The sequence below is a fragment of the Rhipicephalus sanguineus genome, chromosome 7 (assembly GCF_013339695.2).
Source record: "Rhipicephalus sanguineus isolate Rsan-2018 chromosome 7, BIME_Rsan_1.4, whole genome shotgun sequence".
Taxonomy (NCBI): domain Eukaryota; kingdom Metazoa; phylum Arthropoda; class Arachnida; order Ixodida; family Ixodidae; genus Rhipicephalus; species Rhipicephalus sanguineus.
This window is the reverse complement of record NC_051182.1, coordinates 104,752,177-104,779,961: the sequence shown is the minus strand read 5'-3', so window position 1 is coordinate 104,779,961 and position 27,785 is coordinate 104,752,177. Positions and strand designations below refer to the sequence as shown.

The window sequence follows — 27,785 nt, the reverse complement described above, 5'->3', positions numbered from 1 at the left end:
CTAAAATTAGTCCGGTAGCCACGTTAGTAGATTTCATTAACATATTGCGTCTACTAATTACTCAATTTGATCCATATCATGACATTTCAGGAATGTCTTCACCGCTTCCAATGACTTTTATAAAGGCTTTCTAATGCTCCAGGCGGAAAGGAAATTGCTGGTTCGTGTTTTTATAAATTTGGTCGAGCTTCTTGCTGAGTATTCGGCGGAGTACCGGGAAATTGAGCTAACATTACAGATGCTTGTTTAGAGCAAGGAGGTTGGATATTGCGCATCAGTGGTGGCTTAATAGCTAATTAACATCAATGTTAGAGACAACTTAATTATATTGCCTATAGAACTTAGTCTATGTGCTTGTATTTCTTAGCATCTAACAAAGCAGCAGATGATTCTCTGAAGACAATTTTTTCGTAGGAAAATCTGTTTCTGGGCCTGCTCGTACATACTTGAAGAAACGTAAAAATTGGCCGCGTATCTGCGTGCTTCGCTGCAAATGTCGTCGAAAGACGATAGCCTTCTGCCGGCCGTACTAGATGAGTCCTCCTCTATGTTGAATTACCGCATCTGGCTCATAGCGTCGCATTAGCAGCGCAGCCCAAAAAACACTAGCATTTCAGCGCAGCCTAAGAATCACTAGGGTCTTTAGAATTACTTATATATGTATTTTCTAGTAAAGGAACACATCACCTAATACTTACGTATTGATGTTGCGCCTCAGATATGCGTAACGTTTGTTTTTTAGTCGACAATATTACAAGTATGAACGGCGCTACCAGTTCAAGATAGCTGGGCGTTCAGCTAGTGGTTAAACTTTGGGCGGGTCGCTGAATCGGGTGACACAGACAACCAGAAGGACAGACAGACCATAGTTTCTGCGTTTTATCGTCTTTAAAAACCAGCTTACGGACCCGTACCCAAGAAGAGAAGACGACAGACATTCAGCGAGTCTCTGTCGTCTTCTCTTCTTGTGCACGTATCCATAAGCTGGATTTTCGTTTCGTCATTTTTTTCGTGTCGGTGCCGATTCCTCTGAAAGTGGTGTCAGTTGTCTTTCTCACTTTGTCTGCGAAATCTCTAGGTGTCCTTTATACCAAAGAAAATAACAGTCAATGAACCTTAAATGCTCTTGAAAGATATTTGTTAATTTACCTTTAATCTCTCCGGACAACTTTTAAATTCACATTTACGACGTCTAAAATATCGAAAGGATTCCACGAATTAAAGTCTGATTCGAAGAAACGAAGTCGAAAGAATTTTGTAAACGCATCCATACTAGAATGACTACGTGCGAGACGCTTCTGTTCAAGCACCCCGCAGCTGTAGTCAAGCTCAGTATAAGTTGCAACACAGTGCATGTGATTGAACGGGAACCAGAATGCGCGGTAGCGCCAACGTAGCGCCAGAAAATAAGTTCACGATGCGGGATTCGCACCCGCGTACCCACAATCCGATGGCGACCATCCACAATCCTAACCACTCGGCTATCTAGGCATGCTAGCAGAGCATAGCATAGCCTTGTATAGTATAGTGTAGCAAGGGGGTGGGAAAGGGAAGAGAGCGTGTGGAGGAGAGACGAGATGGTGAGGAGGAGGGAAAGGAGGAGGGGAGAGAGTAAAGTGTAGCACGCAAAGAATGAGAAAGAGGGAAACAGAGAGGAAGAAATGCAGAAAGAAAAAGAGAACGTCAACGAAACAGACAGCAAGAAGTAGAGAGAGACAAAAGATACAAAGAAAGAGGAAGCAAGCATCGCGTTGTCTAACGACAAGATACCGCTCCACCTGGGCAAGCCGCGCATGCGGAGTAGCTAAGCCACGCCCACCGACGGAGACATCGCGTGCAACCTCCGCTCTATAGGGAACCCAAGCTCAAGTTTGCGGCGCGACGACAGCGCCGCGCCAGCCGCGCTGCGGCTCTGTCGGAAAGCTCTGAACCTTCTGCGCGGCCGACTCAGCCCCTTTCACGGTAGCGGTAGCGCACGTGCGCACGCGTTCTTCTCTCGGTGCGGGTAACTGGGGGGCCGTCAGCTGGGTACGTTGAACCGAAAGGCTTGCTGTGCGGAGCTGCGCATTCGTGGTCCGAAGTATTGCGGTTTAGTGGCCAGCCACAACAGTGCAGACAATACTAAGGCACACGATTCACGTGTTAAACTGTATCGTTTCCCGGGCGTGTCGTACGAGAAATAAAGGCGGCAAGCGTGGATAGCTGACAGCGCTGTCTCGCCTTCTATTTTGGCTGTCTGAGTTCATCGCTTTCGTTCGTTCCGACTACCTGAATCGGTAAGTAACGCGGCGCATGCACGCAGCGACTACAGTAATGATTACTCGCTGTCTTCTCGTATTGTTAAAGTCCAGTTACGGTTGTAGGTGAAGCAACTTTGTGTTTTGATTCCCCGTGTTCGTGAGACCTACCCGTCGTTGTTGAACGTTCACATTCGTGTTATACCGTTTAGCATTGCGCGGTTGGTTGAATTCAACTGAACTCGGCACATTGTCAGAAGTTCGGCGCCTGCAATTCACGCGTCGGGAAGGCTGCTTTATCACGCCGGAACGTACGCCTGTGCATCTTCAGCAAGATTTGACATCGTTCTGCAGGTTTGCTTTGTTTTTGTCACTTTATTGGTGTGATATATATTTAAGCCACTAAATATAACTGGCACCTAATACATGCTTTGCAATTGCAACCTTGAAGTAACCACCTTCTGAATGTGCGATTTTCTAGCCGCGTTCGCGCAGCAGGTTTTATACGCCTGTCAAGTCGGTATCATAAAAAGAGACTGCAAGCATGACGCGAGAGCCGAAAAAACGAGGCGAGCAGTTGATCTTGCTTCACAGTGGTTGAAGCTCAGCTAGCTGCCTCGCGTCTTAATAGGCGGGTGATTCTCTAGCGGCACGGAGGACTTGGCTCTAACCTTCTCAGGAAGCAGTGCCATGGCCGTATAATCTTTTTTTCGCACGCCGCAAACGTTTGTTCACTAAAGTACACGGCTGCTACTGTAAGCATGTCATATCAAAACAACAATCATATAATTCGTAGTCCACGCCACAGAACATCGATAGCGTGTACGGCTTCATTTCAGAGTGCATGTGGACCATTATTCATCTTTAACATGACAGAATGAGACTTACCTCAAGGTATACGTCCTACACGGTGTAATCGCGACTTGGGAAATGCATTTCGCTTTGAGTTGGGCGTCGTTGTTGTCGATCGTCTGCTCTTTACCGTTAACGTGATTGACGAGCCTTTCTCATTTTATCAAGTTCGCTTTTCGGAAGTGCCAGTCAAGCTTGAAAATCCTTTTAAAGCCTAACTACAAGCGATACATTGTGAGGCGGCGCAAGTGCACCGCGAGAGCTCTGCACGTGCAAAGCGAGCGGAAACGCGGTGGAGAGAAGGGAAAACGCGCGCTGCTAACACCCCAGTTTCTCTTTTTCTGCCAGAGATGGCGCTGCCTGTCAAGAGCAGCAGCGCCGCTAAACGTTGCTTGGGAAGCCTATACATACCCACAATCGCCATATCTTAAAACATACTCATGCCGAAGCGAAGCGCGAGGAAAAACAGGGCACAGTAAAGCTTCGACATGAATCTATACCAACTCGCCCAGTACTCTACGTTACTTCAGTTCTTAAAACATTCGTCTTTTTCCCCGATTCGCCTGTTGCCACATATTCTCACACGCGCGATAGACTTTTAATGTTATCGGGGCTCTCTTTCCGTCGCGTTCATTGCTTCCTAGTAAGTCGTTCGGGGAAAAAAGGCTTTGCTCCCATAAAAGAATGTTTCGCCAGGCAGTGTCTCCATCACTACGTCACTCCTATGTTGAAATTCTCTCTCATACACGTGTCGTTCTGGCTCTTTATCTTCAGGCAGAGCGCTCAGGATCTTGAGAAGGACGCTCAAGATCCTCCTTGGAAAGTGCACCTCCATTTTGCAAGCGACAGCATTCACCTCAGTACAAGAAATACATCGACGCAGTAAAACTTTAAGATAAGGACTGTATTTGTCACAAGACGCATTTTCTCGCGATGCCACAGCAAGCGTTGCTGCAGCAAGCACAGGACCACGTTGATTGGCGGAACATGGGAGAGGCCTTTGCCCCGCAGTGGGCGCAGTCAGGCTGATGATGATGATTATGACTCAGCGATAAAATGCCACGTTAGGTTCGAATTTTCGTTTTTGAAGTTTGTTGCTTCAACGCTGCCATTCAAAGAAGACTGAATGAGACATTTACTTAGTACATGTGCAATGTGCGTGTTTCGCCACACTTCGGCCAGCTTTCTCTTGCATGCAATGCGGCAACTTTGAATTGTGCTTTTTGCGACTGAAATTTTTGTACATTCGTCTAGTGTCTTTCCTGCTACAATCTGTGCATCCTTAATGCGCACATTTAATTCCTGCATAAACTTCATGCATGTTAATTTACTCGTACATTCTGTTTGCGTAGTTAGTTGTATATAACGACCCGTGTGCTGTACACAGAGGACGACCACGATGGAGGGGGTGAGGGGGGCTTTAACAGACTCCGTTTAGTGGGGCAGTTGAGATTCGAAGACCAGGAAGACGTGTCCTGCTCTGCTGAGTTGAACAGGCTGTTTCAGTGCCTCTTGTGACGTGTGCTTGTCTCCTCTTCGCGCTGTACAGTCAAACCGCATATATCGCACTCGAAAGGAATAAGGAGGCATCAGTTCGTTATATCGCATAACTCGATATAGAATTTCGACATTATTTACCATATTTTCGACGCGAATTTCAGTGCGCACGCAACTTGGCGTCACGGCACTGCTCCACGATATTGCAAAGAAGGCGGTTTTGGGGAGGGAGGGGGAAGGAGGTTAGTTTATTTTTCTGCGGTGTGTAGTTGCGGGTGTGGTTTACACGCAGGGGTGGATTATACGCGAGAAAATACGATATCGAAGTAAACATCGCCTCGACATCTTCATACGCTGTTGTGCGTACTCGTCGGGCGCCGAAAACCGCTAGTCTGCCTTGGCAGGTTCGCTCTTCAACATCGGGCTCAGCTGGCTACTTGGGATTCTGTACGCATCGGCGACGTCAGATTTCTTTTCCGAAAGCAATCCTCATTTTCTACTCAGTAGACTGTATTCATCCACACCCCGAACATTTTCTACGTCATACGCGGATTTGCATTGCCTCCAAAATCCCAGGCACTGCTAGCTTTCTGCACGTCGCGGGGTTTTGCAGTGCCTCCGATTATTCTTTTACCAAACGACGTCTTGTGATGACGTCACAATTTTTGCCAAATCGTGATGTCATTATCACGTCACATGGTGACGCCGTCACCGACGATGAAGTATTTAAGGCCTTCTCCTTAATAAGCTTGAGTACGCGTGTGCGCAAAGGTAGCCAAAGTGCAAGAAACGCACTCCAAGAACCAGGAGGCAAGCCACGGAAATACGTCACGCGAAATAGGCAGATGTCACGGCGACGACCGTCGGCGATAACCGCAAGCACGAGTGTCATCAGTACGTCTAACAGTGAGTCAGCTGCAGCTAGCGGAAGAAGCAGGCAGGTTTGGTAAAGGTTGAAGCAAAAACGTAGATCAGTCTTGGTTTCCAAAGGCAGCAAGGATGAGGAAAGGACGCTCTCGTGAGCCACCATAGCACCAGAAAAATTCATGCATAGGCTTGAGTACGGGCGCACACAGGCAGCCGCCGTTGCCAAATGTCTTTCTCATATCTCATACAAGGGCATTTGACGTCAGGTTTCGAGAAACATATTGGTGATTATCTCTAGAATAACTGCGAATCCGGACGCCGATTCTGAGATACAGAGTTTTGTTCCACGGAGATGTTTTATCACATGGTGACAACATAGGGTGTCTCACGAAAAAAAAATGATTGAAACCAATCCCGTTTTTGTAGCTCGTGAACATACTTATTAAGAAAATAACACGCGGGTTCGATCCCGGCCGCGGCGGTCGCATTTCGATGGAGGCGAAATGGTAGAGGCCCGTGTACTTAGATTTAGGTGCACGTTAAAGAACAACAGATGGTCGAAATTTCCGGAGCCCTCCACTACGGCGTCTCTCATAATCATACCTTGGTTTTGGGACGTAAAACCCCAGATAACATTATTAAGAAAATAACAAAAATTGGACAAAGACAGTCATAAGGGGGCAGGGCGGATAACAAAAGGTCGGCGTGCAGCATGCTGCCCGCGAGCAGCGTGTTTCAGACATTTGCCGTAGATAGTCACCCGAATGGGCTCAAATATATGCTGAGTACTCTTCTTTGGTGAGAGCTCTTTTAGATGCGAAGCATCTTAGGCGGAGTTCAAACCGGTGGTGGTGGTGGTGTGCGGCATGGCCACCCTTACTGCGCATGCGCGTACCCTCTCCATACACCTCCTCTCCCACTTAGTCCCTCTCCACTACCCCTCTCCCCTGCCCCTCCCTCTCTCTCCTTCCCCTCTCCCTCTCCACTTCCCCTCTCTCCCTTCCCCTCTCCCCTTCTCCTCTCCCACTTTCTCCCTCTCCACTTCCCCTCTGAAACGCGGCTTGATATGCCGAAACGCTGCTTCACATCGTCTAAGGTCCCTTTTTTCTAGTTTTCTCAGCATGGAGGAACAAAATGTTTTGGCCTCCACTCAGTCACCCAGTTGTCCAGAGCGTCCGATAGCTCGTTAAGTACTACGACAAACTGCGCGCAGTTCTTGGGGTTCGCCGTTAAGAACAACGTCGTTTTCCAAGAGAGGTAGGTTTCTTGGTGCCGTTAGTGATGTTTCCTCTTCGTATATCGATAAATATCCCCGCAGTCACAGAATTACGGATTCGCGGTGCTCAGGTTTCCAAGCGAAGCTCGGTTTGCCTCACAAAGTGGCGTGGTAGGTGTGACCGCAAAAAAAAAAAAATGACCGCGTATCTGCGTGCTTCGCTGCAAATGTCGTCGAAAGACGATAGTCATCTGCCGGTCGTACTACGTGAGTCCTGGTCTCATCCACGGCCACCCGTGATGCAGTTCCCAGGGCCACTGCCAGGTCGCAGCACCATATTGTCAGCAGAGGGCTTTTCGTGCATAGCGTCTCATTTTCAGCGCAGCCTAAGAAACACTAGTGTCTTTAGAATATACGTATGTATGTATTCTCTTGTAAAGGAACACACCACCTAATACTTACGTATTGATGTTGCGCCTGCGATATGCGTAATATTTGCTTTGTGATCGACAATGTTCACAAGTGTGAACGCAGCTACCAGTTCAAGATGGCTAGGCGTTCAGCAAGTGCTTAAACTTTGGTCGGGGTGGCTGAATGGTGTGACAGACAGACAGACAGACAGACAGACAGACAGACAGACAGACAGACAGACAGACACCCAGACTAAAATTTCTTTTTTAAGTATGCCAAGAAAGACTAACATCTTTTAAAAAATCTCCGCACCCTTTGGTGTACAGAAATGCTGGCGTACGCAAATGAGGCGCTCAAAACTGCGCCGGTTACACGCGTATTTGTATGCGCCGTTCTCCAATAATTCATGCCCTGCCGATCACGGGCTTACCGTCGATCAGCCGTTTATGATACGGCAATTTCATCTTTTATCGAGCTTATGGAGGTTACTTGTTGTTTCACGTTGCCATATTTCATTGTTTCCTGGATATGAAAGTATGGCCATCCTTGTTGCCTGTAGCAACGGAAGTGTTGTGCAGCCAAACGCGTGTATGACTGTCCAGTGTCCTGCATGAGGGAAAGGGACTAGTTAGAAGGAAGCATTGCGCAATTCGATAGAAAGAAGGTAAAGTAGTACAACAAGCACGCACACGTCCACCTTCGCTTCCATTTTCCCAATAGGGCAAGGACTCTTGAATTTTTGTTCACTGGGTCGTATTTCATTTGAATAACTCGAATCACTAGTGGGAAATGGTCCCTTCTGAGGCCTACTGTGGCCGGTGTGCAATAGAATCTCAGCGCACTCCAACTTGGACCTGATACGGATCATTACGATGAGGGTGGGCAATATTTTAGCTCTGTATTTTCTTATGATCCTAATCGCAATAAAACAATTTACGCTGGAAATCTGCCAACGCTATTTATTTCAAAGCCACCTCGCGCGGTTACAAATAATCATTTAAGCCCTGTGCCGTCCGCACCAAGCAGGCATTTGCCGTCAGAGCCGCTTTTACACTGAATAGCGCTAAGGTTCTCCGGAGAATTACATCTATATAGTGGCATATTGAATTTCGAGGCCTTCCCTTCGCTTTTCGCGACGACTGAGCGTGTTGGTAGCACCGCTCCAGATCATCGGAAACGAACTCGACTATAGGTCAAGCGTTCGACTGTTTTTAAACACAGATATGCGACCACATGCCCCAACTCGCCCCTCTATTAAAGCCTAGTGTGCGCAAAAGGAGAATTAGTTTCAGTAGGAAGCTGACGCATTCACTCGGAGCATGTATTACTCGTCTTGATGTAGCCAGTATCCCGCAACGCATGAAAACGTACATCGTGTCTTTCATTTTGCCTATGTCACCAGAACGGATTCGGCTGGAATACGATGAGAGTCGTGCTTTTAGGAGATTGCTCCTTTTGCTGAGGGGTTGTCTCTCGTCCCTCCTGCCATGTACGCTGCGCGTGCTCCGCCGAGAAGAAGAAGAAGGCGAAGAAGTAGCAGAAGCCGAAGAAGTCAAGGCAGCGGCGCGGAGGGCTCGCAATGCAGCAGCAACGCGGCCTCGCCGCCAAGACTTTGCGGTGAGAGCTCGCGAGGCCGAAGAGAGACGCCAGCGCCGACAGCAAGCACAAGCCACTACCAGCACAGAGGCGGCGGTAGCAGCGAGGGCTCGCGACGCCGAAGCTAAACGGGTTCGTCCACAAGCGGACCCGGAGGCGGCACAGACCCGCGAGTCCGCAGCGATGCGGTCGCAAAGAAAAGCGGACCCCGAGCTGAGAGCCCGCGAAGCAGAAGAAGCCATTATACTAAAAGGAAAACGTTCCCCAGAGCTTATCTTATCCGTAAATAAAGTATTGAACAAAAATGTATATGCTGCATCAATATGTAAATTTATGTATATAGTGCATCAATATATAAATTAAAACATTGCGTATATAACGTTGTGTTAAACCATTGTGTATATACAATCGCACCACAACAACTCTCGTGTCACTTCTTTATATGATGGTGATTGAGCAGATGTACAGAGGATTCACGGTTTACCGGATTTAACCTCTGGAGCAAGCTCCTTCATCATCATTCACTTCGTGGATATGCTGTGATTTTTTTAATATATGTTCACCCTCTGTCACACGTATTTACATAGTTCGATGCCGACATGGGATCAACGCTGCTTACGGTTGACAGAGTGTACGGAAAGGCCATTCTCGACCGCGCAAAAAAATGTCAGCTTAAGTGCGAGAAAAACACAACGCATGTTTTGTGTAACTCGCAAGAACAACTTCTCACAATACAGAGAGGGCCCATTTCGTTATGTCCCCTTTCCGCGCGTTTATTTTTTGTGCGCACAAGACAGATCGTGGAATAGTTCTGAGACCAATCGAGCGCAAACACTCATACATCAGGAAACGCGAAAGATACGCAGGACACATACACATGCAGAGATGACGTGTCTTTGCATCCTGTGTTTCTTGCACAATACCATTATGCATGAGTGTTCTAATGATGAACTAGCCCGAATTTCTTCGCTGACTGAGGATAAACGTTCGTAAACAGGTGGGATGCCGTATAATCCTTCCCGACACTGTCGCAATCGTAAGTCGTATGACTGCTTATTCAGGCAAGAACATCGAATAAGTTTGCCGTATGTGACAGAGCTGGTAACACGTAGTTTCCATAGGTCGGCCCTTGATTAACTTGAACAACAAGCGTCACAGTTTGTGACGTTTGTTGCAACTCAACAAAACGCTGACGTAAGAAACGCGGCGCTACAGAGAGCGTAGCGACCTTCGTGCTGTCTATTGTCTCTTACAGAGCACTTGCAAAGATATGAGTCGTCTGCACGGGCGACCACGCCCTGTAGGTCAAAGTACAAGTCGGAGGCGCGCACCCAACTCCGTCGGAACACGATCGAGCGGGGCGACGACCTTTAAAGCGCGCCCTTCGCGCCATCTCGCTGATGATAGGGAACCCGCTGAAGCACCTCCGAGCTCTGCGTACCACCAGCGGTTGCAGTACGCTACAACCCAAAGCTCTTAGATATTTTCAGGTTTGAATCCCGGTGGCGCGCTTTGGAAATTTTATCTTCTGATTTATTTTAACACGAAAGTGTTTTATGCCGGGGTCCACCAAGACTTCAATGACGTATTTCCGTCACGGAAATGATGTCGAAAAATTATACGCAATCAGTTGGCAAAGAAAAAAAGGTACCGTCAACGGGCATCGAACCCACGACCGCTCGGTCCGCAACAACAGATGCCGGGCACGCTATCCACTGCGCCACAGTCTTTTTTTTTTCTTTATTGATCTGCGCCACGGTCACAGACTCTGGAGGCTTTACGAACGCGCCTTTTATATCTACCACTCTCCCGGTCGGCTGGGTGGTGTTCACCTCTGGGAGTGGTAAGGTAAAGTAATTCGTCATTGCTGTGGCCTCCGCGACTAACACCTGCAACGCGTTACGCGTCCGTCCCATTCGGTGCGTTTTCAATAGACGTTGAATTTTGGCCTTTGCCCAAGCGTCGTAAAAGCGTCGGCCTCGCTCAGCATCACGCTAATACAAACCAAATATCCACGGAGTGAATGATGATGAGTGGGCGAAGCTGCGGAGGTTCATCGGTAAACCGTGAATCTTCCGTGAATTCTGCCCAGCACATCATCACCGACGTGAGATCGGGCGCGTTTATACTAAAGGTTCGATGAGTTATGACGACTTGCAGCTCACTTTAATTTTACATGTACGCTGTGAATTTTCATTGTTTAGAAAACCATTGCTTTAGAAAACATCTAGCGTCTTTCGTTAAGCAGCTGGCGTCTTTTCGTTTTGCTTTAGAAACATCTGGCGTTCTTTCGTTTCGCTTTTACAAAACATCTGGCGTCTTTCGTTGGTTTATTTCATCAATCAACGGCGTTTTGAACAAAATTTTTATTGTTTAATCACGCACAGGAGAAATCTCACCAGGCACTACCTTGGAGGTAAACAATGGCTGCTAATGGGAATGAGAGACAGAAGAAGTCGGCTTTTAGCTAACACTTACACTTCTACTTCTACTAACGTTTCCTACTGGAACATGCCAATGGCTGCTAATGGGGAATGAGAGACAGAAGAATTCGGCTTTTAGTTAACGCGCACGCTGCGAATTTTTTATTGTTCAACAACGCACAGGAAAAATCTCCCACCGGCACCACCTTGGAGGTCAAAGCGTAAGACAGGTTACGCACTACGACTACGACTACGAGGGACGAACGGGTGCCGCCTTAAGGAGCTTCGCCCCTAAAATAGCTCTGCGACGCGCGCCTGCCTCACCTGGCTGTAACACCGCGTTCCATGCTCACGCGCTCGCCCCGAGAAAAATTGCGGCCGGGCTACCGGGGCGGCACCGGGGCGGCACGACGCGCTTTGCGTTTCCCTTTAGTCCGGACGTGGTGTTCAATCACATTTTAACATGCCGCGGGATGGCGACCAAGTTCTGCGTCCAATATGCGACGCTCTTCTGGCTATCACACCTTGTTCTCTGATTACGCTTTCACCGTTAACTACTACAGCTACCACAAGGGTTTGTTTAATCATTTAGCATGAACATTAGTCGTCGGGATGGAGATGTACCACCAATCATCAAAGTGGGTGCATACACGTTAAACGGCGCCATTAGTTGCCAGACATCAATATGCATTCTGCAAACTCTCTTATAGCAATGTACAGTAAGCATTCAGTTACTTCTGTAAGGGCACGCTTTACTTTCGTGTTATTCCGATTCCTATGACGGAGGGATCAACCGTGTTTTTTTTTATTTTTTGCCTTTACTTCTATCTTTTAGCGTAGTGTTCTGGTCGCTGCTTGGTCGCCACCGGAGAGATTACACGTACACACAGCAGATCCACAGACTTTTTCCTAAATTGAGTTATTTGGCTAACTTTTCCCAGTTAGACGCGGTACACCTTGTACGCTACATAACTCTGACAATTCTGGGCAGCGCTGGCTGCAACCTGCTCTAGTGGCGTATCCGGTGTGACTCTCTCTGGGCTCCTCTTGAAGCGTCCCGAGCCACCCCAGAGACCGAACAAAAAGGACCGCTCGGAGGTCCCCGCCGACCACACCCAATCGCGTGTCACGAATTCAAACAGGTACGCCCAATCGCGGGCGGTCTCCTCCGAGTTTGAACTCGATGACCTCCGTCCGCCTAAGGAATGATGATCTAAACTAAAGTAAAAAAAAAACGCCAGGCCTGCGCGGAAAGCGCAGCACAGTCACAGCGAAAGCTGGAAGAGCGGCTTTTCTAGAGCTCGTCATAAACTCTCCTGTGGCTACTAATACAGGTATATTAGCAACGTACCCACTACGCCACAAAGCGTAATTTTTGGGAAGTTTGGAAGCACCCAGCGCGACATTATTCGTTGTTCTGCGAAGAAGCGAGGTACCATATGTAAGCGATTATGTGCAGTTTGTTGATGCGGCGGGTTGATGACGATGAATAATTATGGTTGCGCCCTTTGTAATGGTTGGAAGCTTTAAACGACCCACTAGTTACGTAATGCATGTTGTGTGACGCCCGGTCGTTATTTAACTGTCCCACCACGCTTTATAACACACTTTAACCGGAGAAATGTAGAGCGAGAGAGAGAGAGAATTGACTTTATTGAGACCCTGAGGAAATGGATCATGGGAGCCTTATGGGCTTCCTTGGCAACCAACAGAAGTGCACTTGCGAGGAACCCACTACGCTATAAATCATTGTAATTTTTGAGAAGTAGGCAGTAGGCACCGTGCCATTTTTCGTCATTTCACAGACAGCCGTGGTACCTGCTAAACGCATGTAAGGCACTATGCGTACTTCGTTGATGATGTGCGTGATGACGATGAAGAATTATGGCAGAGCTCTTTGTAATTTGTTGGAAGCATTCAACAACCTACTCGTTGCGCAATTCGCATTGTATGACGCCTGGTTACATAATTCGCGTTGTGCGACGCTTGGTGCTTATTTTACTCTTCTACCACGCTATATTGCATATGCTAATGTGGTTCCTTCCCGACATGAAGCCTGTATAGGACCTTTTTGCAAAGCAGTTTCAAGCACCGGCATGGCTCAGAGGTTGAATACTGGGCTCCCACGCAGAGGGCCCAGGTTCGAACCTCGTTCCATCCTGGAACGAGGTTATTTAGTTTTTTTTCTTATTTCGAGCGATACTGGTTACGGACACCGGCGGCGGCGGCGGCGGCGGACAACTACGGCACCAAAAACGGCCGGTGAAATGATCTCATAACAGCTTTCGCTGTAAAAAAACACACAAGAAGCTACTGCGACATTCGTTAGGCTTCCACCGTACAGTTCACCCCGCATACCTTCAGGCGCCGCGGATGCAGAGTCGCTTGCGTCTCCTAAATGGGAAATAGCCTCTCGTAGGAACAAAGATAACGCAGTCGTACAACAGAACCAGCGAGCAACTCAAGGACACCGCCGTAAACCCTGCTCTTGGGCAGACCCACGACATTGGAAAGAGCCAAAAGTTAAAAGAAAGTAGCTACATCAACGTTTACGCGGCAATATACTTACATATACATGTAAGGAAGAAGATGGAAAAGAAGACGCAAGGGTACAGTTCTTAGAGGGCGAGAAAGAAGAGGAACGGAAATAAACAGCAATGGCGACCGTATTGGATTCGTGATTCCTCGGTGTCGTTACAATACATATCTTGGACATGAGGGCGATCACAAAAATCTGCATTGCAGAATTACCGCAAGGCGGCAACAACCTAGATGAGCTCGATCAAAGCGGGCGCACCTTCAGCTTCTTTAATTGTTAAATAAAGATCTATCCAAGAGCACCGTGGTACTGAAGCTGGGTGACGTGGCGTGTGGAAAGTTAAGGCGAGTCAACGGATTTTACCATTGAATACAGGGTCTTCGAGGCAAGCCTCTCCTGCCTCGCAACTGGAGGTACAGCTTCGGACAGTGGGCCGGGCCAGGCGGGTCGCCAAAAGCGCAACTTCCCGGCCATCTACAGCGACCTGAGGGCCTATCGTCGTTCTGCTGCCTTTTTCCTCGCCACCTCACACGATTTTCTCGTGAATCAACAAAGCTGTTTACGTACCTACCTACCTCTCTTACAAATAACGAAACACTGGAACGATAACCACATGACCTATTAATGAACCAAGGAACACCTTGTCGTTCATTCATATCAGCCACGGTTGACTGGTCTTTTGGCGTTGACGTGCTACCGAAGTTTGATATTTTTTTCTTTCTCTCCTCTTCTTCCAGAAACATGCATCCTCTGATGTACAAGTAAAAACCCAACAATTCTGTTATTGGGACTATCAAGTGGAAAGACGTACTCCTGCTTTCGACAGCTGTGTGTGTGTTTGTGTGTGTGATGACGCCGAACTGTCTCTTCAAACGACTGCACGGTTTATTCCGTGTCGGGCGTCGGGACTGCCTTCCCTACGTCTTAGAGGATCAGACTCGCCACTTGCCACGGATCATGATGTGGACCTCACGTTCGCGAAAGTGGTACGGCACCCTCGACGACACGAGACGCGGTGAAGTACTGGTCGAAAACTGCAGCGCCAAGTGCGTCGTCACCAACGACCTGTGTCTCCTGGACTTCAGCGACGCCGTCGTCTTTCATCTGCCCGACTTCCGGATCTGGGATCTTCCGCCGAGACGCCATAGCTGGCAGAGGTGGGTATTCCACATGATGGAAACCCCTAAAAGCATCGAGTACGTGGATTTGAACCCCGTGCGCGACATCTTCAACTGGACAATGACGTACCGGTCAGACTCGGACGTCTACGTGCCCTATGGCCGGACCGTGGACCATGGCACCAAGCCCGCGGCCACGAAGAGGGACATGAAAGCCCTGTGGAAGACAAAGAGCAGAACCGCCGTATGGCTGATTAGCGACTGCCTGAGTTACAGCGGACGGAAGACTTCAGTCGAGAACTCCAGCAGTACATGGACGTCGACGTTTATGGTAAATGCGGTCCGCGCGACTTTCCGAAGACCGGAGTTAACGCCTCCTATGAAACACTTCGAGCGCAATTACCACTTCATACTTACTTTCGAGGACTCTATATGCGCGGAATACGTAACCGAGAAACTGTTCACTGCTCTCAAGTACGACATCGTGCCTGTGGTGTTTGGCGGTGCAAACTACAGCCGGATCCGCACCGCGCCACTCTTACATCGACGCCTTTGCTTTCGAATCTTTTGAGAAGCTTGCCGAGTACCTTGTCGCATTATCACGAAACTACACGGAGTATGTCGCGTATTTCAAATGGAAAGAAGCCAGAGTGTGAGTCGTTGAAATCGGGTTATTGCGAGCTTTGCACAAAGTTGCATAGCGATCCCACAGTGCGACGAAGTTCATCCTACCAAGACATAAAGCGTGGTGGCTGGAGCAAAAACGCTGCCGTTTGTGAGAAAGTGCGCCCACCGCAGAAGAAAACACGGGGCCGCGCTGATGGACACAGCTGGAACGATAACACAAGGTTTGTGACGAACACTCCCCGTTCAAAGCGGAGCGACTCCGGCGTCGTGCAGTGGGGGAAACTGGTTTCTCCACTGTTTCCATGTGTGTCCACATCGTAAAACTCAACTCACTGTTGATTGAGACGTCCCGCAAGGCGACGTGCTGAGCTAAAGAGTGGAGTTTGGAACATTTCCATTGTGCCCAAGTCACTGCAAGCATTCTGCGATTTCCTGCTGAGTCGAAGTTTTATGCTCTGTGATTAGTGCGCCAAGATCTGTAGGTACTGATACTTACACCATCTCGTTCATGTTCTCCTGACCAGTGCGCGGTGTGTGTGTGAGCGAATTCTAGCGCTGCTACTCGTGCAGTTCTGGTGTAGCTAGTGGTGCGACGCCCGCAAGATGTCTTGATGGTTTCGAAGTCCCCGCATGTCTTCTGCGGTTTTGCCGACGAGACTACATTTGACGCTTCGCGACTGGCTTCTTCCATCACGTGTGCGAACATTTCTGACATGTTATTTTGCGTTTCTATTGTGTGAAAGGGCGAACTCGTTCTGCGTGTAGCTTTGGCCAGTGCACTTGTTGAGACGTTTCGAATACGTTTTCCTGTCAATTGTAGAATTCTATATTCCTTTTGCGGTACTACAAAACTGATGAGCTTTCCGTTGTCGCAGCAAACAACGTATATAATCGTTTGGATCCCGATGATGCACCACAGCTTTTAGTCGGACATAGCTGCTTCTGTATATACACCGCTTTCATTAACGAGAATGCCTTTACACTAGTTAGATCAACCGTGAAAAATTTTTGCGGGATAATGCCGGGCTATGTAGTTGCATTTACCACATTTGATGCATTCAATGTCATTCGCTGTGTACAAGGAACGATATGGCTCTTAGATGCGCCATATCGTGAGCTGTGATCACTGGTTGTGAGTTATCACGAAACTCAAAAGTGGCACCTCAGATAACAAAAATATTGGGGAAATGAAGGCTATAAAACAAGAAGACCTCTGTTAATTACTTTGTAATAAAGGAAACGAATAAATATTTGCGTGAAAAGCTACTTGATGTGACGCTCTCCGCATACTAGCATAAAAAATGAAATAAATAGAATTCAATAAAGAATTCCCTGAGTACATGAGCGATAACCATTTTTTTCTCAATCCGAGCCATAATCCGGAGTGCAATTGCACCGAGACTCTGGGTGACTACACGTGATCACCGCAAATTCATTGTGTCATCAGCTGCACATTTCACTTTTTCTTGGCGACATCAGCTGTCAGAGATGCGGTGAAAGACGGGGTTATACTTCACAATTTGCAGTAAGCCATGGCCGATTGTCTAAGTGTTGCAAACATTATCTGGAAAGGTGCGCACCATCGTTGTCATATTATTCTAATAGCTCACTGTTCAATTGAAAAAAAAAAAACATTTCCGGTGTCGCCTAGTAATTTTTGGTATACATCTTTGGATTGAATGCTAGCGGTGTAAAGGCAACGAGCAGCTACAATATACCGAACGCGCAAGGGAGAGGGAATACAACTGGTGGTAGAGGCACAGGAGTTGCACTGTTGCCTCACTCAATACAACAGACAGATTAACCAAGATCAAAGGGGCTTTAATATAAAGGCAGTTGTCCAAGCAACCGAATATTAAATCGTGGCTTGGAATAGATTTAGGTTACTTCGCTATATATAGATCAACGAAAGAAGGCAATTTCAGGGCTCGTAGCTTTGTTTGACAAAGCCTCAACTAAAACCAACAGACAATGAATCTACGGATGCCATAAGGAATGTTATTTGTACTCCTCTACCTGTATTTTAGTAGTGATGATATTAATGTGAAGAAAGTAAGAGGCGACGAAAAGACAGCTTGCCGCGGGCAGGGACCGAACCTGCAACCTTCGGATAACGGGCCGATGCCCTAACATTTCACTATAGACCAGCCTGCTACAGATACGAATGTACTCTGGAATTGTCCGTATGTACGGACAAAGTCTCAAAACTCTCAAAAGTCTTAAAGTCTCAAAATTTTAGGAAAGATGAGCCACTGTATATGAACCGCCCTCAGTGGCATCTCTGTGACGCCAATTAGGGTCACAGGGTAGGTGGACAATGGGTACGTGGTGCTCCTCACAGTAATTGCCGCTGCACATAAAACGCCTAAATCAATTACTCAGCCATCTTGTAGGATATCTTCCTCATCGCGCTAGCGTCGAAGTGACCTCCAGATTGATGGACTGTCCGTTTTTACGAGTCACGTGGCGGCATTAGATGGCAGCACGCCAATGTGTGGCGTAAGCTAAAAAAAGTTTATTTTCCCCCAGTCCAAGGCAGCTAGGAGGCTGGGCGTTTCCCGCTACTTGGGATGCCTCTTCCTTATCGTCTAGAGACATCTTGCAGCGATGCAATGATGTCGTCACCACCTGGAGGGTTCGGTCTACTGTCTAGCATGCTCACATACGGCGAAACGCATGCTCATCTATTGTACTCTCTTCAATGCAGCTGGCCCGGAGCGACTACATTACTCGCAAAATCAAAAATTGGCCCAAGGGTCGCTAAGAATGCATCAAAAACTTCGTTTTCCTTGCCAGGCAATCCGTGACTCAAGTCTCTGTCATCATCATCAAGGTCTCTGTCATCTCCTCGAAGTCATAAACGACGCGCACCACTGGCTAAGCTTTTGTACACACCCGGCCCATTCCATACAAATGCATGTGTACACACGGCGGAACGGCCGCGTGTCCTTCAGTCTAATAGTTCTTATACCGCAAAACAGCTAAACTATCGGACCAATTGAAACGTGGCGTGGAATCGGCTGCGACGAATTCCACTAAACCGTACGAGCACGTGTTCTTCATCACGGCCGATTGTCGACCGAGGGATCACCGATCGACGTACGAAGAACAAGCTAAAAACATTGCTGCTAGCATACCCTCCAGTCCACCTCGTTGGATACTTCATCCCGCAAACTCGCCTCTCTTCCCCGAAAAGCCCCCCCCCCCCCCAATCTGGATGAAAAAATTACATCACTCAAGCACTGATGAAATAAATGGTAGGATTACAACTCGTATACTTGCCGCAGCAGAACCGGCTATCCGTCAGTATTCTGAATTCTTCAGAAAAAGACCAAATTTCGGTGGACCCTACGAAGTTCGGATGCTAAAAAGCTGGAAAACAAAGTATGGGGCATTTCCCTGAAATACCCGACAGATATGATAACAAATCCCGCCTCGCCAAAAAATTTTTCCTCCAAGAACTTGATTTCTTTCTATCTTTTTTTCTCTATCTCTCTGTACTCATTCTTTCGCCCATCAGCTTATGGTATCCCGCACCGCATAAATCACCGCACGTGTTCTGGCAGCGAAGCAAAAGCTGAAGAAGACGACGACGAAGAAGAAGAGGACGAAAAGAGCGCGTGCCGGTTCATGATGATGACCCTTTCTGTTTCCGATGGACAAATTACGGCGAGCTTAAACAACTCCGCCGCTAAAAAAAACGCGCATTCACGAAGCAGGCAAGAAAGAAATGTTGACAAGGTTTAATGAACAAGCCCATAGGCGTGCGCAGGGTTCCTCATTAGGGGGGCGATGGTTGACCCAACTAAGTCCATGTACGGGGGCAGATTTTGCGCCCCCCCCCCTCTTAGATGATTAGGGGAGACGACCCCTCCTGCCCCCTCTCTGCGCACGCCTATGATCAAGCCTACGTTTTAGTACCACTTTCGTAGCAAGTGTATGTCGCTGGAAGGTAAACAAAAATTTGATTGATTCTATTTGTTTCCGCGAACGAAGTTCGCTAACCCCATATTCGCGCACTGACGCACATTCATTCACGCGTCACTACCGTTCAAAACATTTTGTTCGTGGAATTGTAACGTTAGGGCAGCGTCAGACGCGAAGCGCCATAAACAGTTCCAGGCAGCAGCGCTAATACAATACTCGGAATTGACAATCAAGGTTCGTCGTTCAGTATAGTCTGTACTTTACTTACTAAGATCTAATATCCTCAACTTACCCGAAACTGGGATGCAATGTGGACAGTATGAACTCCGATATTCAGATGAACATTAAAAATGTTTGTGTAGGGTGTACACGTCCTCAATTACTTTTTTCTTCATTACCGCCGAATCTACGCGAGTTTGTAAAGGAAAATCGTCGTCGGCATTAATTTTTGAAAGAGCGTGCGCTCGCTGTACATCGCTACCTAACAGTAAGGAAGGCTACTTATTCTCCATCTGTTGAGGCGTATGTTTCTAGAATGCATATGTCGGCAAAAAAAAGTGGAGCACGCTCAGACTCACTCATGAAATACATATTGCCTTTAGGACTCGCTCGGACTCAGACTCATCAAAATCTTTCTCATCCGGATTCAGTGGGACTCAGACTCACTGAAATTTTCCTCAACCGGACTCACCCGGACTCAAACTTACCAAATATTGCTCGCTGGGACTCAATCTGACTCACACTTACGGCTCGATCTGAGTCTGAGTGAGTCTGAGTGAGTCGAGTCATGAGTCCATGAGCACATTGTTTACTTTTTCGACCATTGTGTCAATGCTCTTTAATATCAATATCTCATAAAACTGGTCTTCTACTTGACGTATTTTCATCTCACACCTTCAAATAGGCGTTATCAATGGTGTAATGCAGTAAGCACATTTTTATCGAAGAGACAATTCATACGGGATATTTTATCAAGAACTTCTCATGAAAGATTTTGCCAGGGAGAGGTGAAAACACTCCTCCACCCGACCCCCGCCGTATCTCACAGCTCTGATCAATAAATATTGAGATCGCGTATGAACGCTAGTGCTTTGCAGTATGTGTGAGAAGACGTGAGTATAAACATGAGTCATCACATGGCTAATAGTAATGCTGAAGTTGAGTAGATAGGAGAACAAAGGTTGACGAACTGCCTCCGCAACCGGCGTTGTTGACACGTGCGTGGCTACGGCAACGCGCCTACGCACCGATAACGTCTATAGGTTCTCCCGTTTGATTCCAGCGTGAACGTTCACGTTCAAAAAGGGCGAAATTCAAAACATGCCGTTGTATGTACGTTCACAAGTATAATACAAATAATTCGACTTTATGCGAAAGCTATTAAGCCTCCAATAGAGTGTAGCAAGAATATGCCGATGTCCTCTGTGACGTCAGTGGAAGAGCACGCTAAAGTATAGGGGAATGTCATTTGCAGTAGCTGTGATATAAATGAGAAGAAATTAAAGTGGACGAAGAGATACCTTGCCGCCGGCAGAGGCCCAACCTGCAACCTTCGAAGAACGCGTCCGATGCTCTACGAATAGAGCTACGGCGGCGGTGGTGCCCCCGTTCATTTTATCGGTTATATATGCACATTTCAACCTGGGACCTGGGAGTGTTAAGCAGCGCCGCTCTTAGCCACCACGGCGTGTGTGGAACTTTTTTTCTGCCTCCTGTTGTGACGTTGCACGTGATCTATTTTGCGAGCTGGAAGCTGACCCAATAATCCGTCGCATACTTATTATTTTGTTATTTCTATTTATGTACCCACTCCTGCTTAGACCCGAATTTGCAATGCAGTATCTCTAAATATATAGATAGATAGAGTAACAAATAATACAATAAATAAATAAATACTATCAGTATATATATATATATATATCTATATATATATCTATATATCTATATAATATATAATATATATATATATATATATATATATATATATCGGGGTGTTGGCGGGGCGGTTCCCCAACCATCTGCGAAATTTTTACATTTCGTACGTGCATATACACACGAAAACAGACACACGAACATTTACTAAAAGCCAGGTCAGACCCAACCCCCTTCCCCTCCCCGAGAAAAAAATTCTGGCTATGCCTCCGGACAGGTGCAAGCGTTTTAGTCATTGGACTGCGTTCACAATGGAAAGAGAGACAAGCACACGCGTCAATGCTCCCTCCGCAAGAGGATTGAACCGATGCTTCAAAGAGAACATGAAAGCACATAAAGGAAACGCGCGCACAAATCCAGCATGAACAAAAGTTGTGAGGTCCGTTGGCGCGCGTGGAATAGCCTAAGGTCCACCTCGCGGATGACACTCAGGTCATGCGCGACGTCTCTGTGACAGCGCGGTGCCGTCAGCTACAACCTGATTGTTTAGCGCAACACATAAATGGTGAAAATCATTATCATCATCACAATCGTCATCATCAACCTTCAATAATTCCGCATTCGCACTTCACGTACCCCCTGAAGGGTAAAGACCTCTCTCACTTTCCGCCAATGAACCTGGTTCAGTGCTTGCTGCGGCCACATTACACCCGGAAACTGCTTAAACTCATCTGGCAACCTAACTTTCTGTCTCCCCCTCGCGCGCTTGCCTTCACTTGGAATCCAGTCTGTTGCTCTTAATGAGCAGGTGGTTGTCTTGCCCACGCGCGACATGCCCTTCCCATTTCCTCTTCTCGGTTTCGATAAGATTCGAATCTGGTGGTTCGAATCTCGATGCCGAGCAATTTCCCATCGGATTTAAAAGGGGGAAAAAAATCCGCGTGATGATGAAATTGCATAAAGTGATGTGGCCTCACCGGAGACCACAGCCGGTAATGCGCTCCCTGACCAGAGAGGGATTGGCCGCCCTGGCGCAGTTTGACCACTACCTCATACATGAATACACCAGTGGAGAAATATTAAGCGTTCAAGGTTTTTGTGACCTACACGATATTTGCGTTCGACATTCACTGGTGACTTCTGTGACGGAGGCTGGACACGGAACAAGATGGCAAGGACAACGAGGGCGCGCAGACGCCACGCGTGCCTCTTATTGAAAATGCGGCACCTAGAAAGGTTAGACTGCGTCACCATCTCCAGCCAACCGTCTCCCACACAGTGCCGAAAAACACCGCAGCTGTCGCTACCACATACTACAGGAAGCAATAATACCGCATTTCGCACTACAATACGCACAAAACTCAATCTGATACAAGGGCTGCTGTCGATCACTTAGTTTTCTTCGGTGAAAATACTTGTGTTTCATTCTTTTACATTATTAAATAGTGTTGTGTTCGTTAGTATGAGCGTTACCTCAGAGCGATGAAGGAGTTTTCATTATCCCCTGCATGTTTCGTATTAAGCAAAGAAATAATTAATGCACATTATATTAACGTTTCAATAATTATCGATAAGCATCGCACCAAATTTTTACTGGGTGTGCAGATTATTTGGAAAAATGAAGGCCAAGCGCACTAAATGGCGATTTGACGTGGAGTCGCTCTAATTTTATGATTGACATTTTGAACGAGTGCAGAGCACGAAACCTGCGGCCAAGCTCTAGAAACAATGTTCAACTTCACGATTGGTCAGATATTAAGTGGGCATGAACATTACAAAATGATATATGTGAAATTCCTCGCACAAGTATTATGATTGAAGGTAAATAACGATGTTTCAGCGACCAAATGGGCTTCAAGAAGCTTAATACCGCAACCCCTTAGGTGACGAACAGTTCAGAAAAAAGACGGTACCCTGGGCTAAAACTGGTCGAATGTAATTAAGGGCCAATGTAGCTCCGTTGGTAAGAAATTTTCGTACGTCAAAGTTTCACCTTCAGTAAAGTATATGAGATTAAAACGTGCCAGCGTAGCATGCAGAACGAGTGCTGATGTCAACAAAAGACTTTGAAAACAACGTATGCGTGCCTGGTGTAAAGCTCCTTCTCGTGAAAAATGAAACTCGGTGGCTACGAAATGTCAGCAGCTATTGTTATAAGAAAGTGCCGCAGCAAGTCGTAGCAAGATCTTTTCGTTTCTTCCGGAAGTTAACAGAGCTTTTATCCGAACAGCGCTGTCTGCTGATGAGAGTGCAGTATTTCTTGCAGATGCGTCGTAATACGAATTTCTAGCTTTGGAGCGTGCGTCGTACGTTTCTGACGATTAGGTCAGGGCGTCAGTGCATTAGCCATAATGATAGAATGAAGTTCCAGCAAACCTTCATCGCGTTAACAGAGGTAGTGCGTGTAATCAAGCTGGTGATGGCTGAGGCATTTGGGGCTTTCAGAGTTTTCCACATTTCCAGGGGATCACCAGGGGAAATATTTAACGCTACGGGATCTGTTCGCTTAAAAACACATGCCTGGTTCTTAAACTTACGTTTGTGAGCCGTAACGTTTCAAAAGCACACGCACGCAATTAGCAAAACAAACATGTGACCGTTCTGTAGCACAGTGTGCGTAGTTAAACAATAAAGATTGCAGCGTGCCTGTTAACCTAAAGCGGACTGGGTGTCTGTGTGTCTCATCTTCTGTCGCTCATTGCCCATTAGCAGTGATTTTGCTGCGGGAACACCGGCAACACACTGCATGCTTCGCCCCTCCACAGGCTTCACATTCAGTGGAGCTGAAACACCCTTCCTTACATGCTTCACCCTTGTCCAAATTTTTTTTCCGTGTCTTAAGTTCGAACGCAAAGCAAGCTGTCTAGTCGGTGAGCATGGATTGCCATGCATCGTTTACGCGAAGAATTTTCTGTTGAATAAATTTTGACCTCAGTCACTCCTCATTTGCATGATAAAGGACGAGCTCCCTCTGTACCCGCCTGAACATACTCTTCAGGAGTGCCCCGTAATGGGCATTAGCCACAGTTACTAAGTGCATCATCATCAAGAAGAATTGACGCAAGCTGCCACACATCGATTCCGTACGTGGTTCCTCTGGTCACGACGCCCGAAAGACGACCGCCGTGGGACGCTTCCAGGCCACAGTACCTGCTACCTTTCCTTCGGTACATCTGTTTGCATATTATACAGAGATTCTCGTAAGGAGAGGAAGGAAATAGGAGAGAAGTGGAACAGCCTCTCACGCAGGTCAATGCCGCTGCGTGTTTTATCTACAAGCGCGTATAACCAACGCCTCCTCTAGAAACATACCTGCGGCGTCGCTGGCTATCCCATTGTAGCCGTCCTGCCTTGAGTTGCGGTCGCTTATCGACAGATGGCGCCACGTTCTCACCTATTGCTTTCAATGGCGCTGACGTGGTGTGAAGTCGAGGGAGGTAATGTGCGCATGCGCAAATGTGTGTTGCAAGCGGCCACCGCAAGGATCGCCAGCTACTTCCCTCCTTATAAACAGTGAAGGAGGGAAAGGGTTGGGCAGGAGGTTTTTGGCTCACGCGGCAGGCATCTTTCTAGAGGCGTTGGTACAACCCCTACCACCGCGATTTCTGAACGATCTGTTAACGGCGAACAGTGGAGAGGTGTCTTGTCACATATACTCGTATAGTGGCAGCACCCTACCGTACTTAATGTCATACTACCAACATGGCATAGCATTGACTAAGTTTTGGTGAATTATCGTTATATGTATGGCTATATGATTGACTAATCCGGATAGTTTTGTCTTGATCGTGGATAGTGCTGTATAATGTCGGCTAATATAAGATATCCGCTGCTAAAAGAGCGGTCTTCTCTTAAGAATAATAACAACAATCATTGGTGGTGGTGATTTATGCGCCAAAACCACAGTATGCTTGTGCGGAACGACTTAGCGGGGGAATTCGAACTAAATCCGACCCCCTGCGGTTCTTCAAAGTGCACCGAAATCTAAGCACAAAGGTGTTCTTTGCATTTCGCCCACATCGAAATGCAGCGGCCGTGGCCGGGAATCAAACTGGAGCCCTCGAGCTTAGCGGCCTTCTTTTCAATCCATCTCATTTCTGCGATACTTCCGCACGTATTCCAATAACAACCTGCGTTGGTCCTGTCTTAATTTCTTCCTCTGCATCTTAGTCGAGTAATGGCTCTATGCAACGGAGGATCTGTCGCTTACATAAAAGTACCATACATAATTTCGTAGCAATTGCAGGTCCGAGCGTGTGTTCACCTCCAAACTTGCAGCATATCACCTTTGACCTTAGACACGAGCCCCTTATTATACATAAAAAAGAAAGGGCAGAGGTTTATTGCTGTAATTCACATCATAACATCTTAGATGGTTACACAGGCACCGCACAAGTGAACGAGCCGCTACGTCGAATATCTGCCATGCTATGAACGATCCGACTACTAGCCTAGCTGTACATCCCAAACCGTATATTGGCTTGTCATCGCTGAACATAAAGAGAGCCATAAATGGAACGCCGGCAGTTTTGCTAACATGGCGCTGAAGCATGCAATATTATCATCAGCCTGTATGAGTCCATGTCAAGGGCATTACTCTAGTACGAGTTCATGACACACATCTCCAGCAAGGCTGGACAAGCACTAGCTGTGCCTTGTAATTCGCACTAAAAAAATTGGAATCAATGATCACTTTGTCATACTTAATAGCAGAATACAGTGTGCATTCAACGTATTCTCGAAAAAAAAACGTTCAGGCTTGCGCGATAGTATAAAATCTTTTTAACAGAATCGACCATTAATGCACCGCCATGGGTGCGTAGACTACGTGGCATTTCTTTCTCACGTATACATTCGCACGATATTCTGCTCAGACGGCACAGACAACACGTGTCTTGTGCACTGGGACCAGCTCATACCATTCTGCAGCAAACTGGCTTGGCATCAGCTATCACCCGAAGTCAAGGCCCTAGCAAGTTGACATGTTGAGATCCACATTAGAGCATCCTGTATAACGTTAGACCACACCGACATTTCTTAGCCTCTGCGTTTCGCATATAATTGAGAGGTCGAAGCGATGTACAGGCGTCGCGCAAAGAGTATATCTCTTTGTCTAACAAATCCGAATGAGGCCTCCGAAGCATTCCTAAAACGATGCGCAGTTATTCAATCATCGTGTTGTCGCTGATTCCTTACAGTTGCACCATATCATTTTCCTAAGCAAGAAAACTGAAGTTAATGCGGGGCAGTGGAGGCACCGCTCGCGAGCTCCCTCTGAGGTGTCGTTGCTGAGGTCGTCCCGCTGTAGCCTGTAGGTCGCTGGACTAGTGCCCCACCCATAATGTTCCACGTCCCCTTTTTCCTTAAGTAAAATTTTTCTCTCTCTCTCTCTTTTCTCTCTTGATAGACGACGGCTGTATTGTAACAGCTCTTCCTCTGATATCACACATGCTGCGACGTAGGTGCACCGAGCCTCTTCGAAACGGCTGACTCCTTCCGGGAGCCATGGGGCTGCGAAACAAGCTGGACTATCTGTTGACGGCCGACGGAGTTCTCAACTTCTTCGAAGTGGTATGAATCGAGTATAAGCTGCGCTCGTCACAATAGAACGCTGTGGGCCACGAAAGCCGCAGACCCGCGAAGCGTTCAAATCTAGGTGACGCGAAACCTTATTGCAACTTACGTCTGTACATTTCTAGCATGTTTGGGTACAGCGCGGGGAACGGGTACTGCGCGAGGTATGTATGTTTCTACATATGTCTACAAGTTTGGTCGTACACGCCTGTGTATTTATAACCATGGTTTGGCCTGTGGCGCGTTTCCTCATACCCTAAAGACCGCAATAGCGGTACTGCCGGTCACCGTCATATGCGAGAAAGTCACGTGACCTGAGCGGAAACGTCGCGTGTGACGTCACTGTAAGAGCGGCATGTCGCTGTCGACTCTGGTTCTGGCAGTAGTGAGGCTGGCAAAATAGTGAGGACCGCGAAGCTTCATGTTGTAGGTTACTGGCTTCCCAGCGACACGCGCCACGTGACTCCTCCGCATGTGACGGCGACCGGAAGTTCCGCTATTGCGTTCTTTAAAATGTGGAAACGTGCATTCCCGTGTTATGCGTATGCTGCTTGAATACTTATCAGCGCACTTTAACCGTGGTCACGCGAGGCAACTTTCACGGCTACGTATATGTATCGCGTGCTGCAAGGTCAACACAGTCATCTGTGCAGTGAAGCACAGATGACTGTGTTACGTCAGAATGTATCCAATAATATCCTTTTGTACAAGACAAGTAGTGCTTCGAAAATAGGAAGTATGTCCTTTGCAGCCCGTATCGCCGCGTACAACCTGGCACAAAAGGCAAAGACTCTACCAGAACTTTCTTCGTGCACCATCAAGTGTTGCAATATCCAAGCAACTAAAGCATTAATCGTTGAAATTAAAAAGGGAATTCGCGCAGCAAGAATGCTTTTGTGAATCTCGCAGTTGAGATTAATGATATCCCAAGCCATTCTGGAAACTGTGAAAAGAAAATGCAAGAAGAGACAACGCCTTCCCTCAATCACATCGAAAGACAGTGTCGTTTCTAAACAAAGCTAAGGCGGA

General features: G+C 47.3%; 2 protein-coding genes across 2 annotated transcripts in view; both read left to right on the top strand.

Annotated features, from left to right (window-relative positions):
- The window catches only part of LOC119399690 (probable chitinase 10), a 685,554-nt gene that overhangs the window by 306,771 nt on the left and 350,998 nt on the right, over window positions 1–27,785 (top strand). The gene's annotated exons all lie outside the window — the stretch shown is intronic.
- Window positions 14,599–15,327, top strand: LOC125759138 (alpha-(1,3)-fucosyltransferase C-like). Its single transcript, XM_049417461.1, has one exon. The coding sequence runs from the start codon at window positions 14,599–14,601 to the stop codon at window positions 15,325–15,327; it is 729 nt and encodes a 242-aa protein (XP_049273418.1).

Coding starts and splice junctions, on each gene's coding strand:
- LOC125759138 (XM_049417461.1), top strand. CDS start 14,599: ATGTGGACCTCACGTTCGCGAAAGTGGTACGGCACCCTCGACGACACG.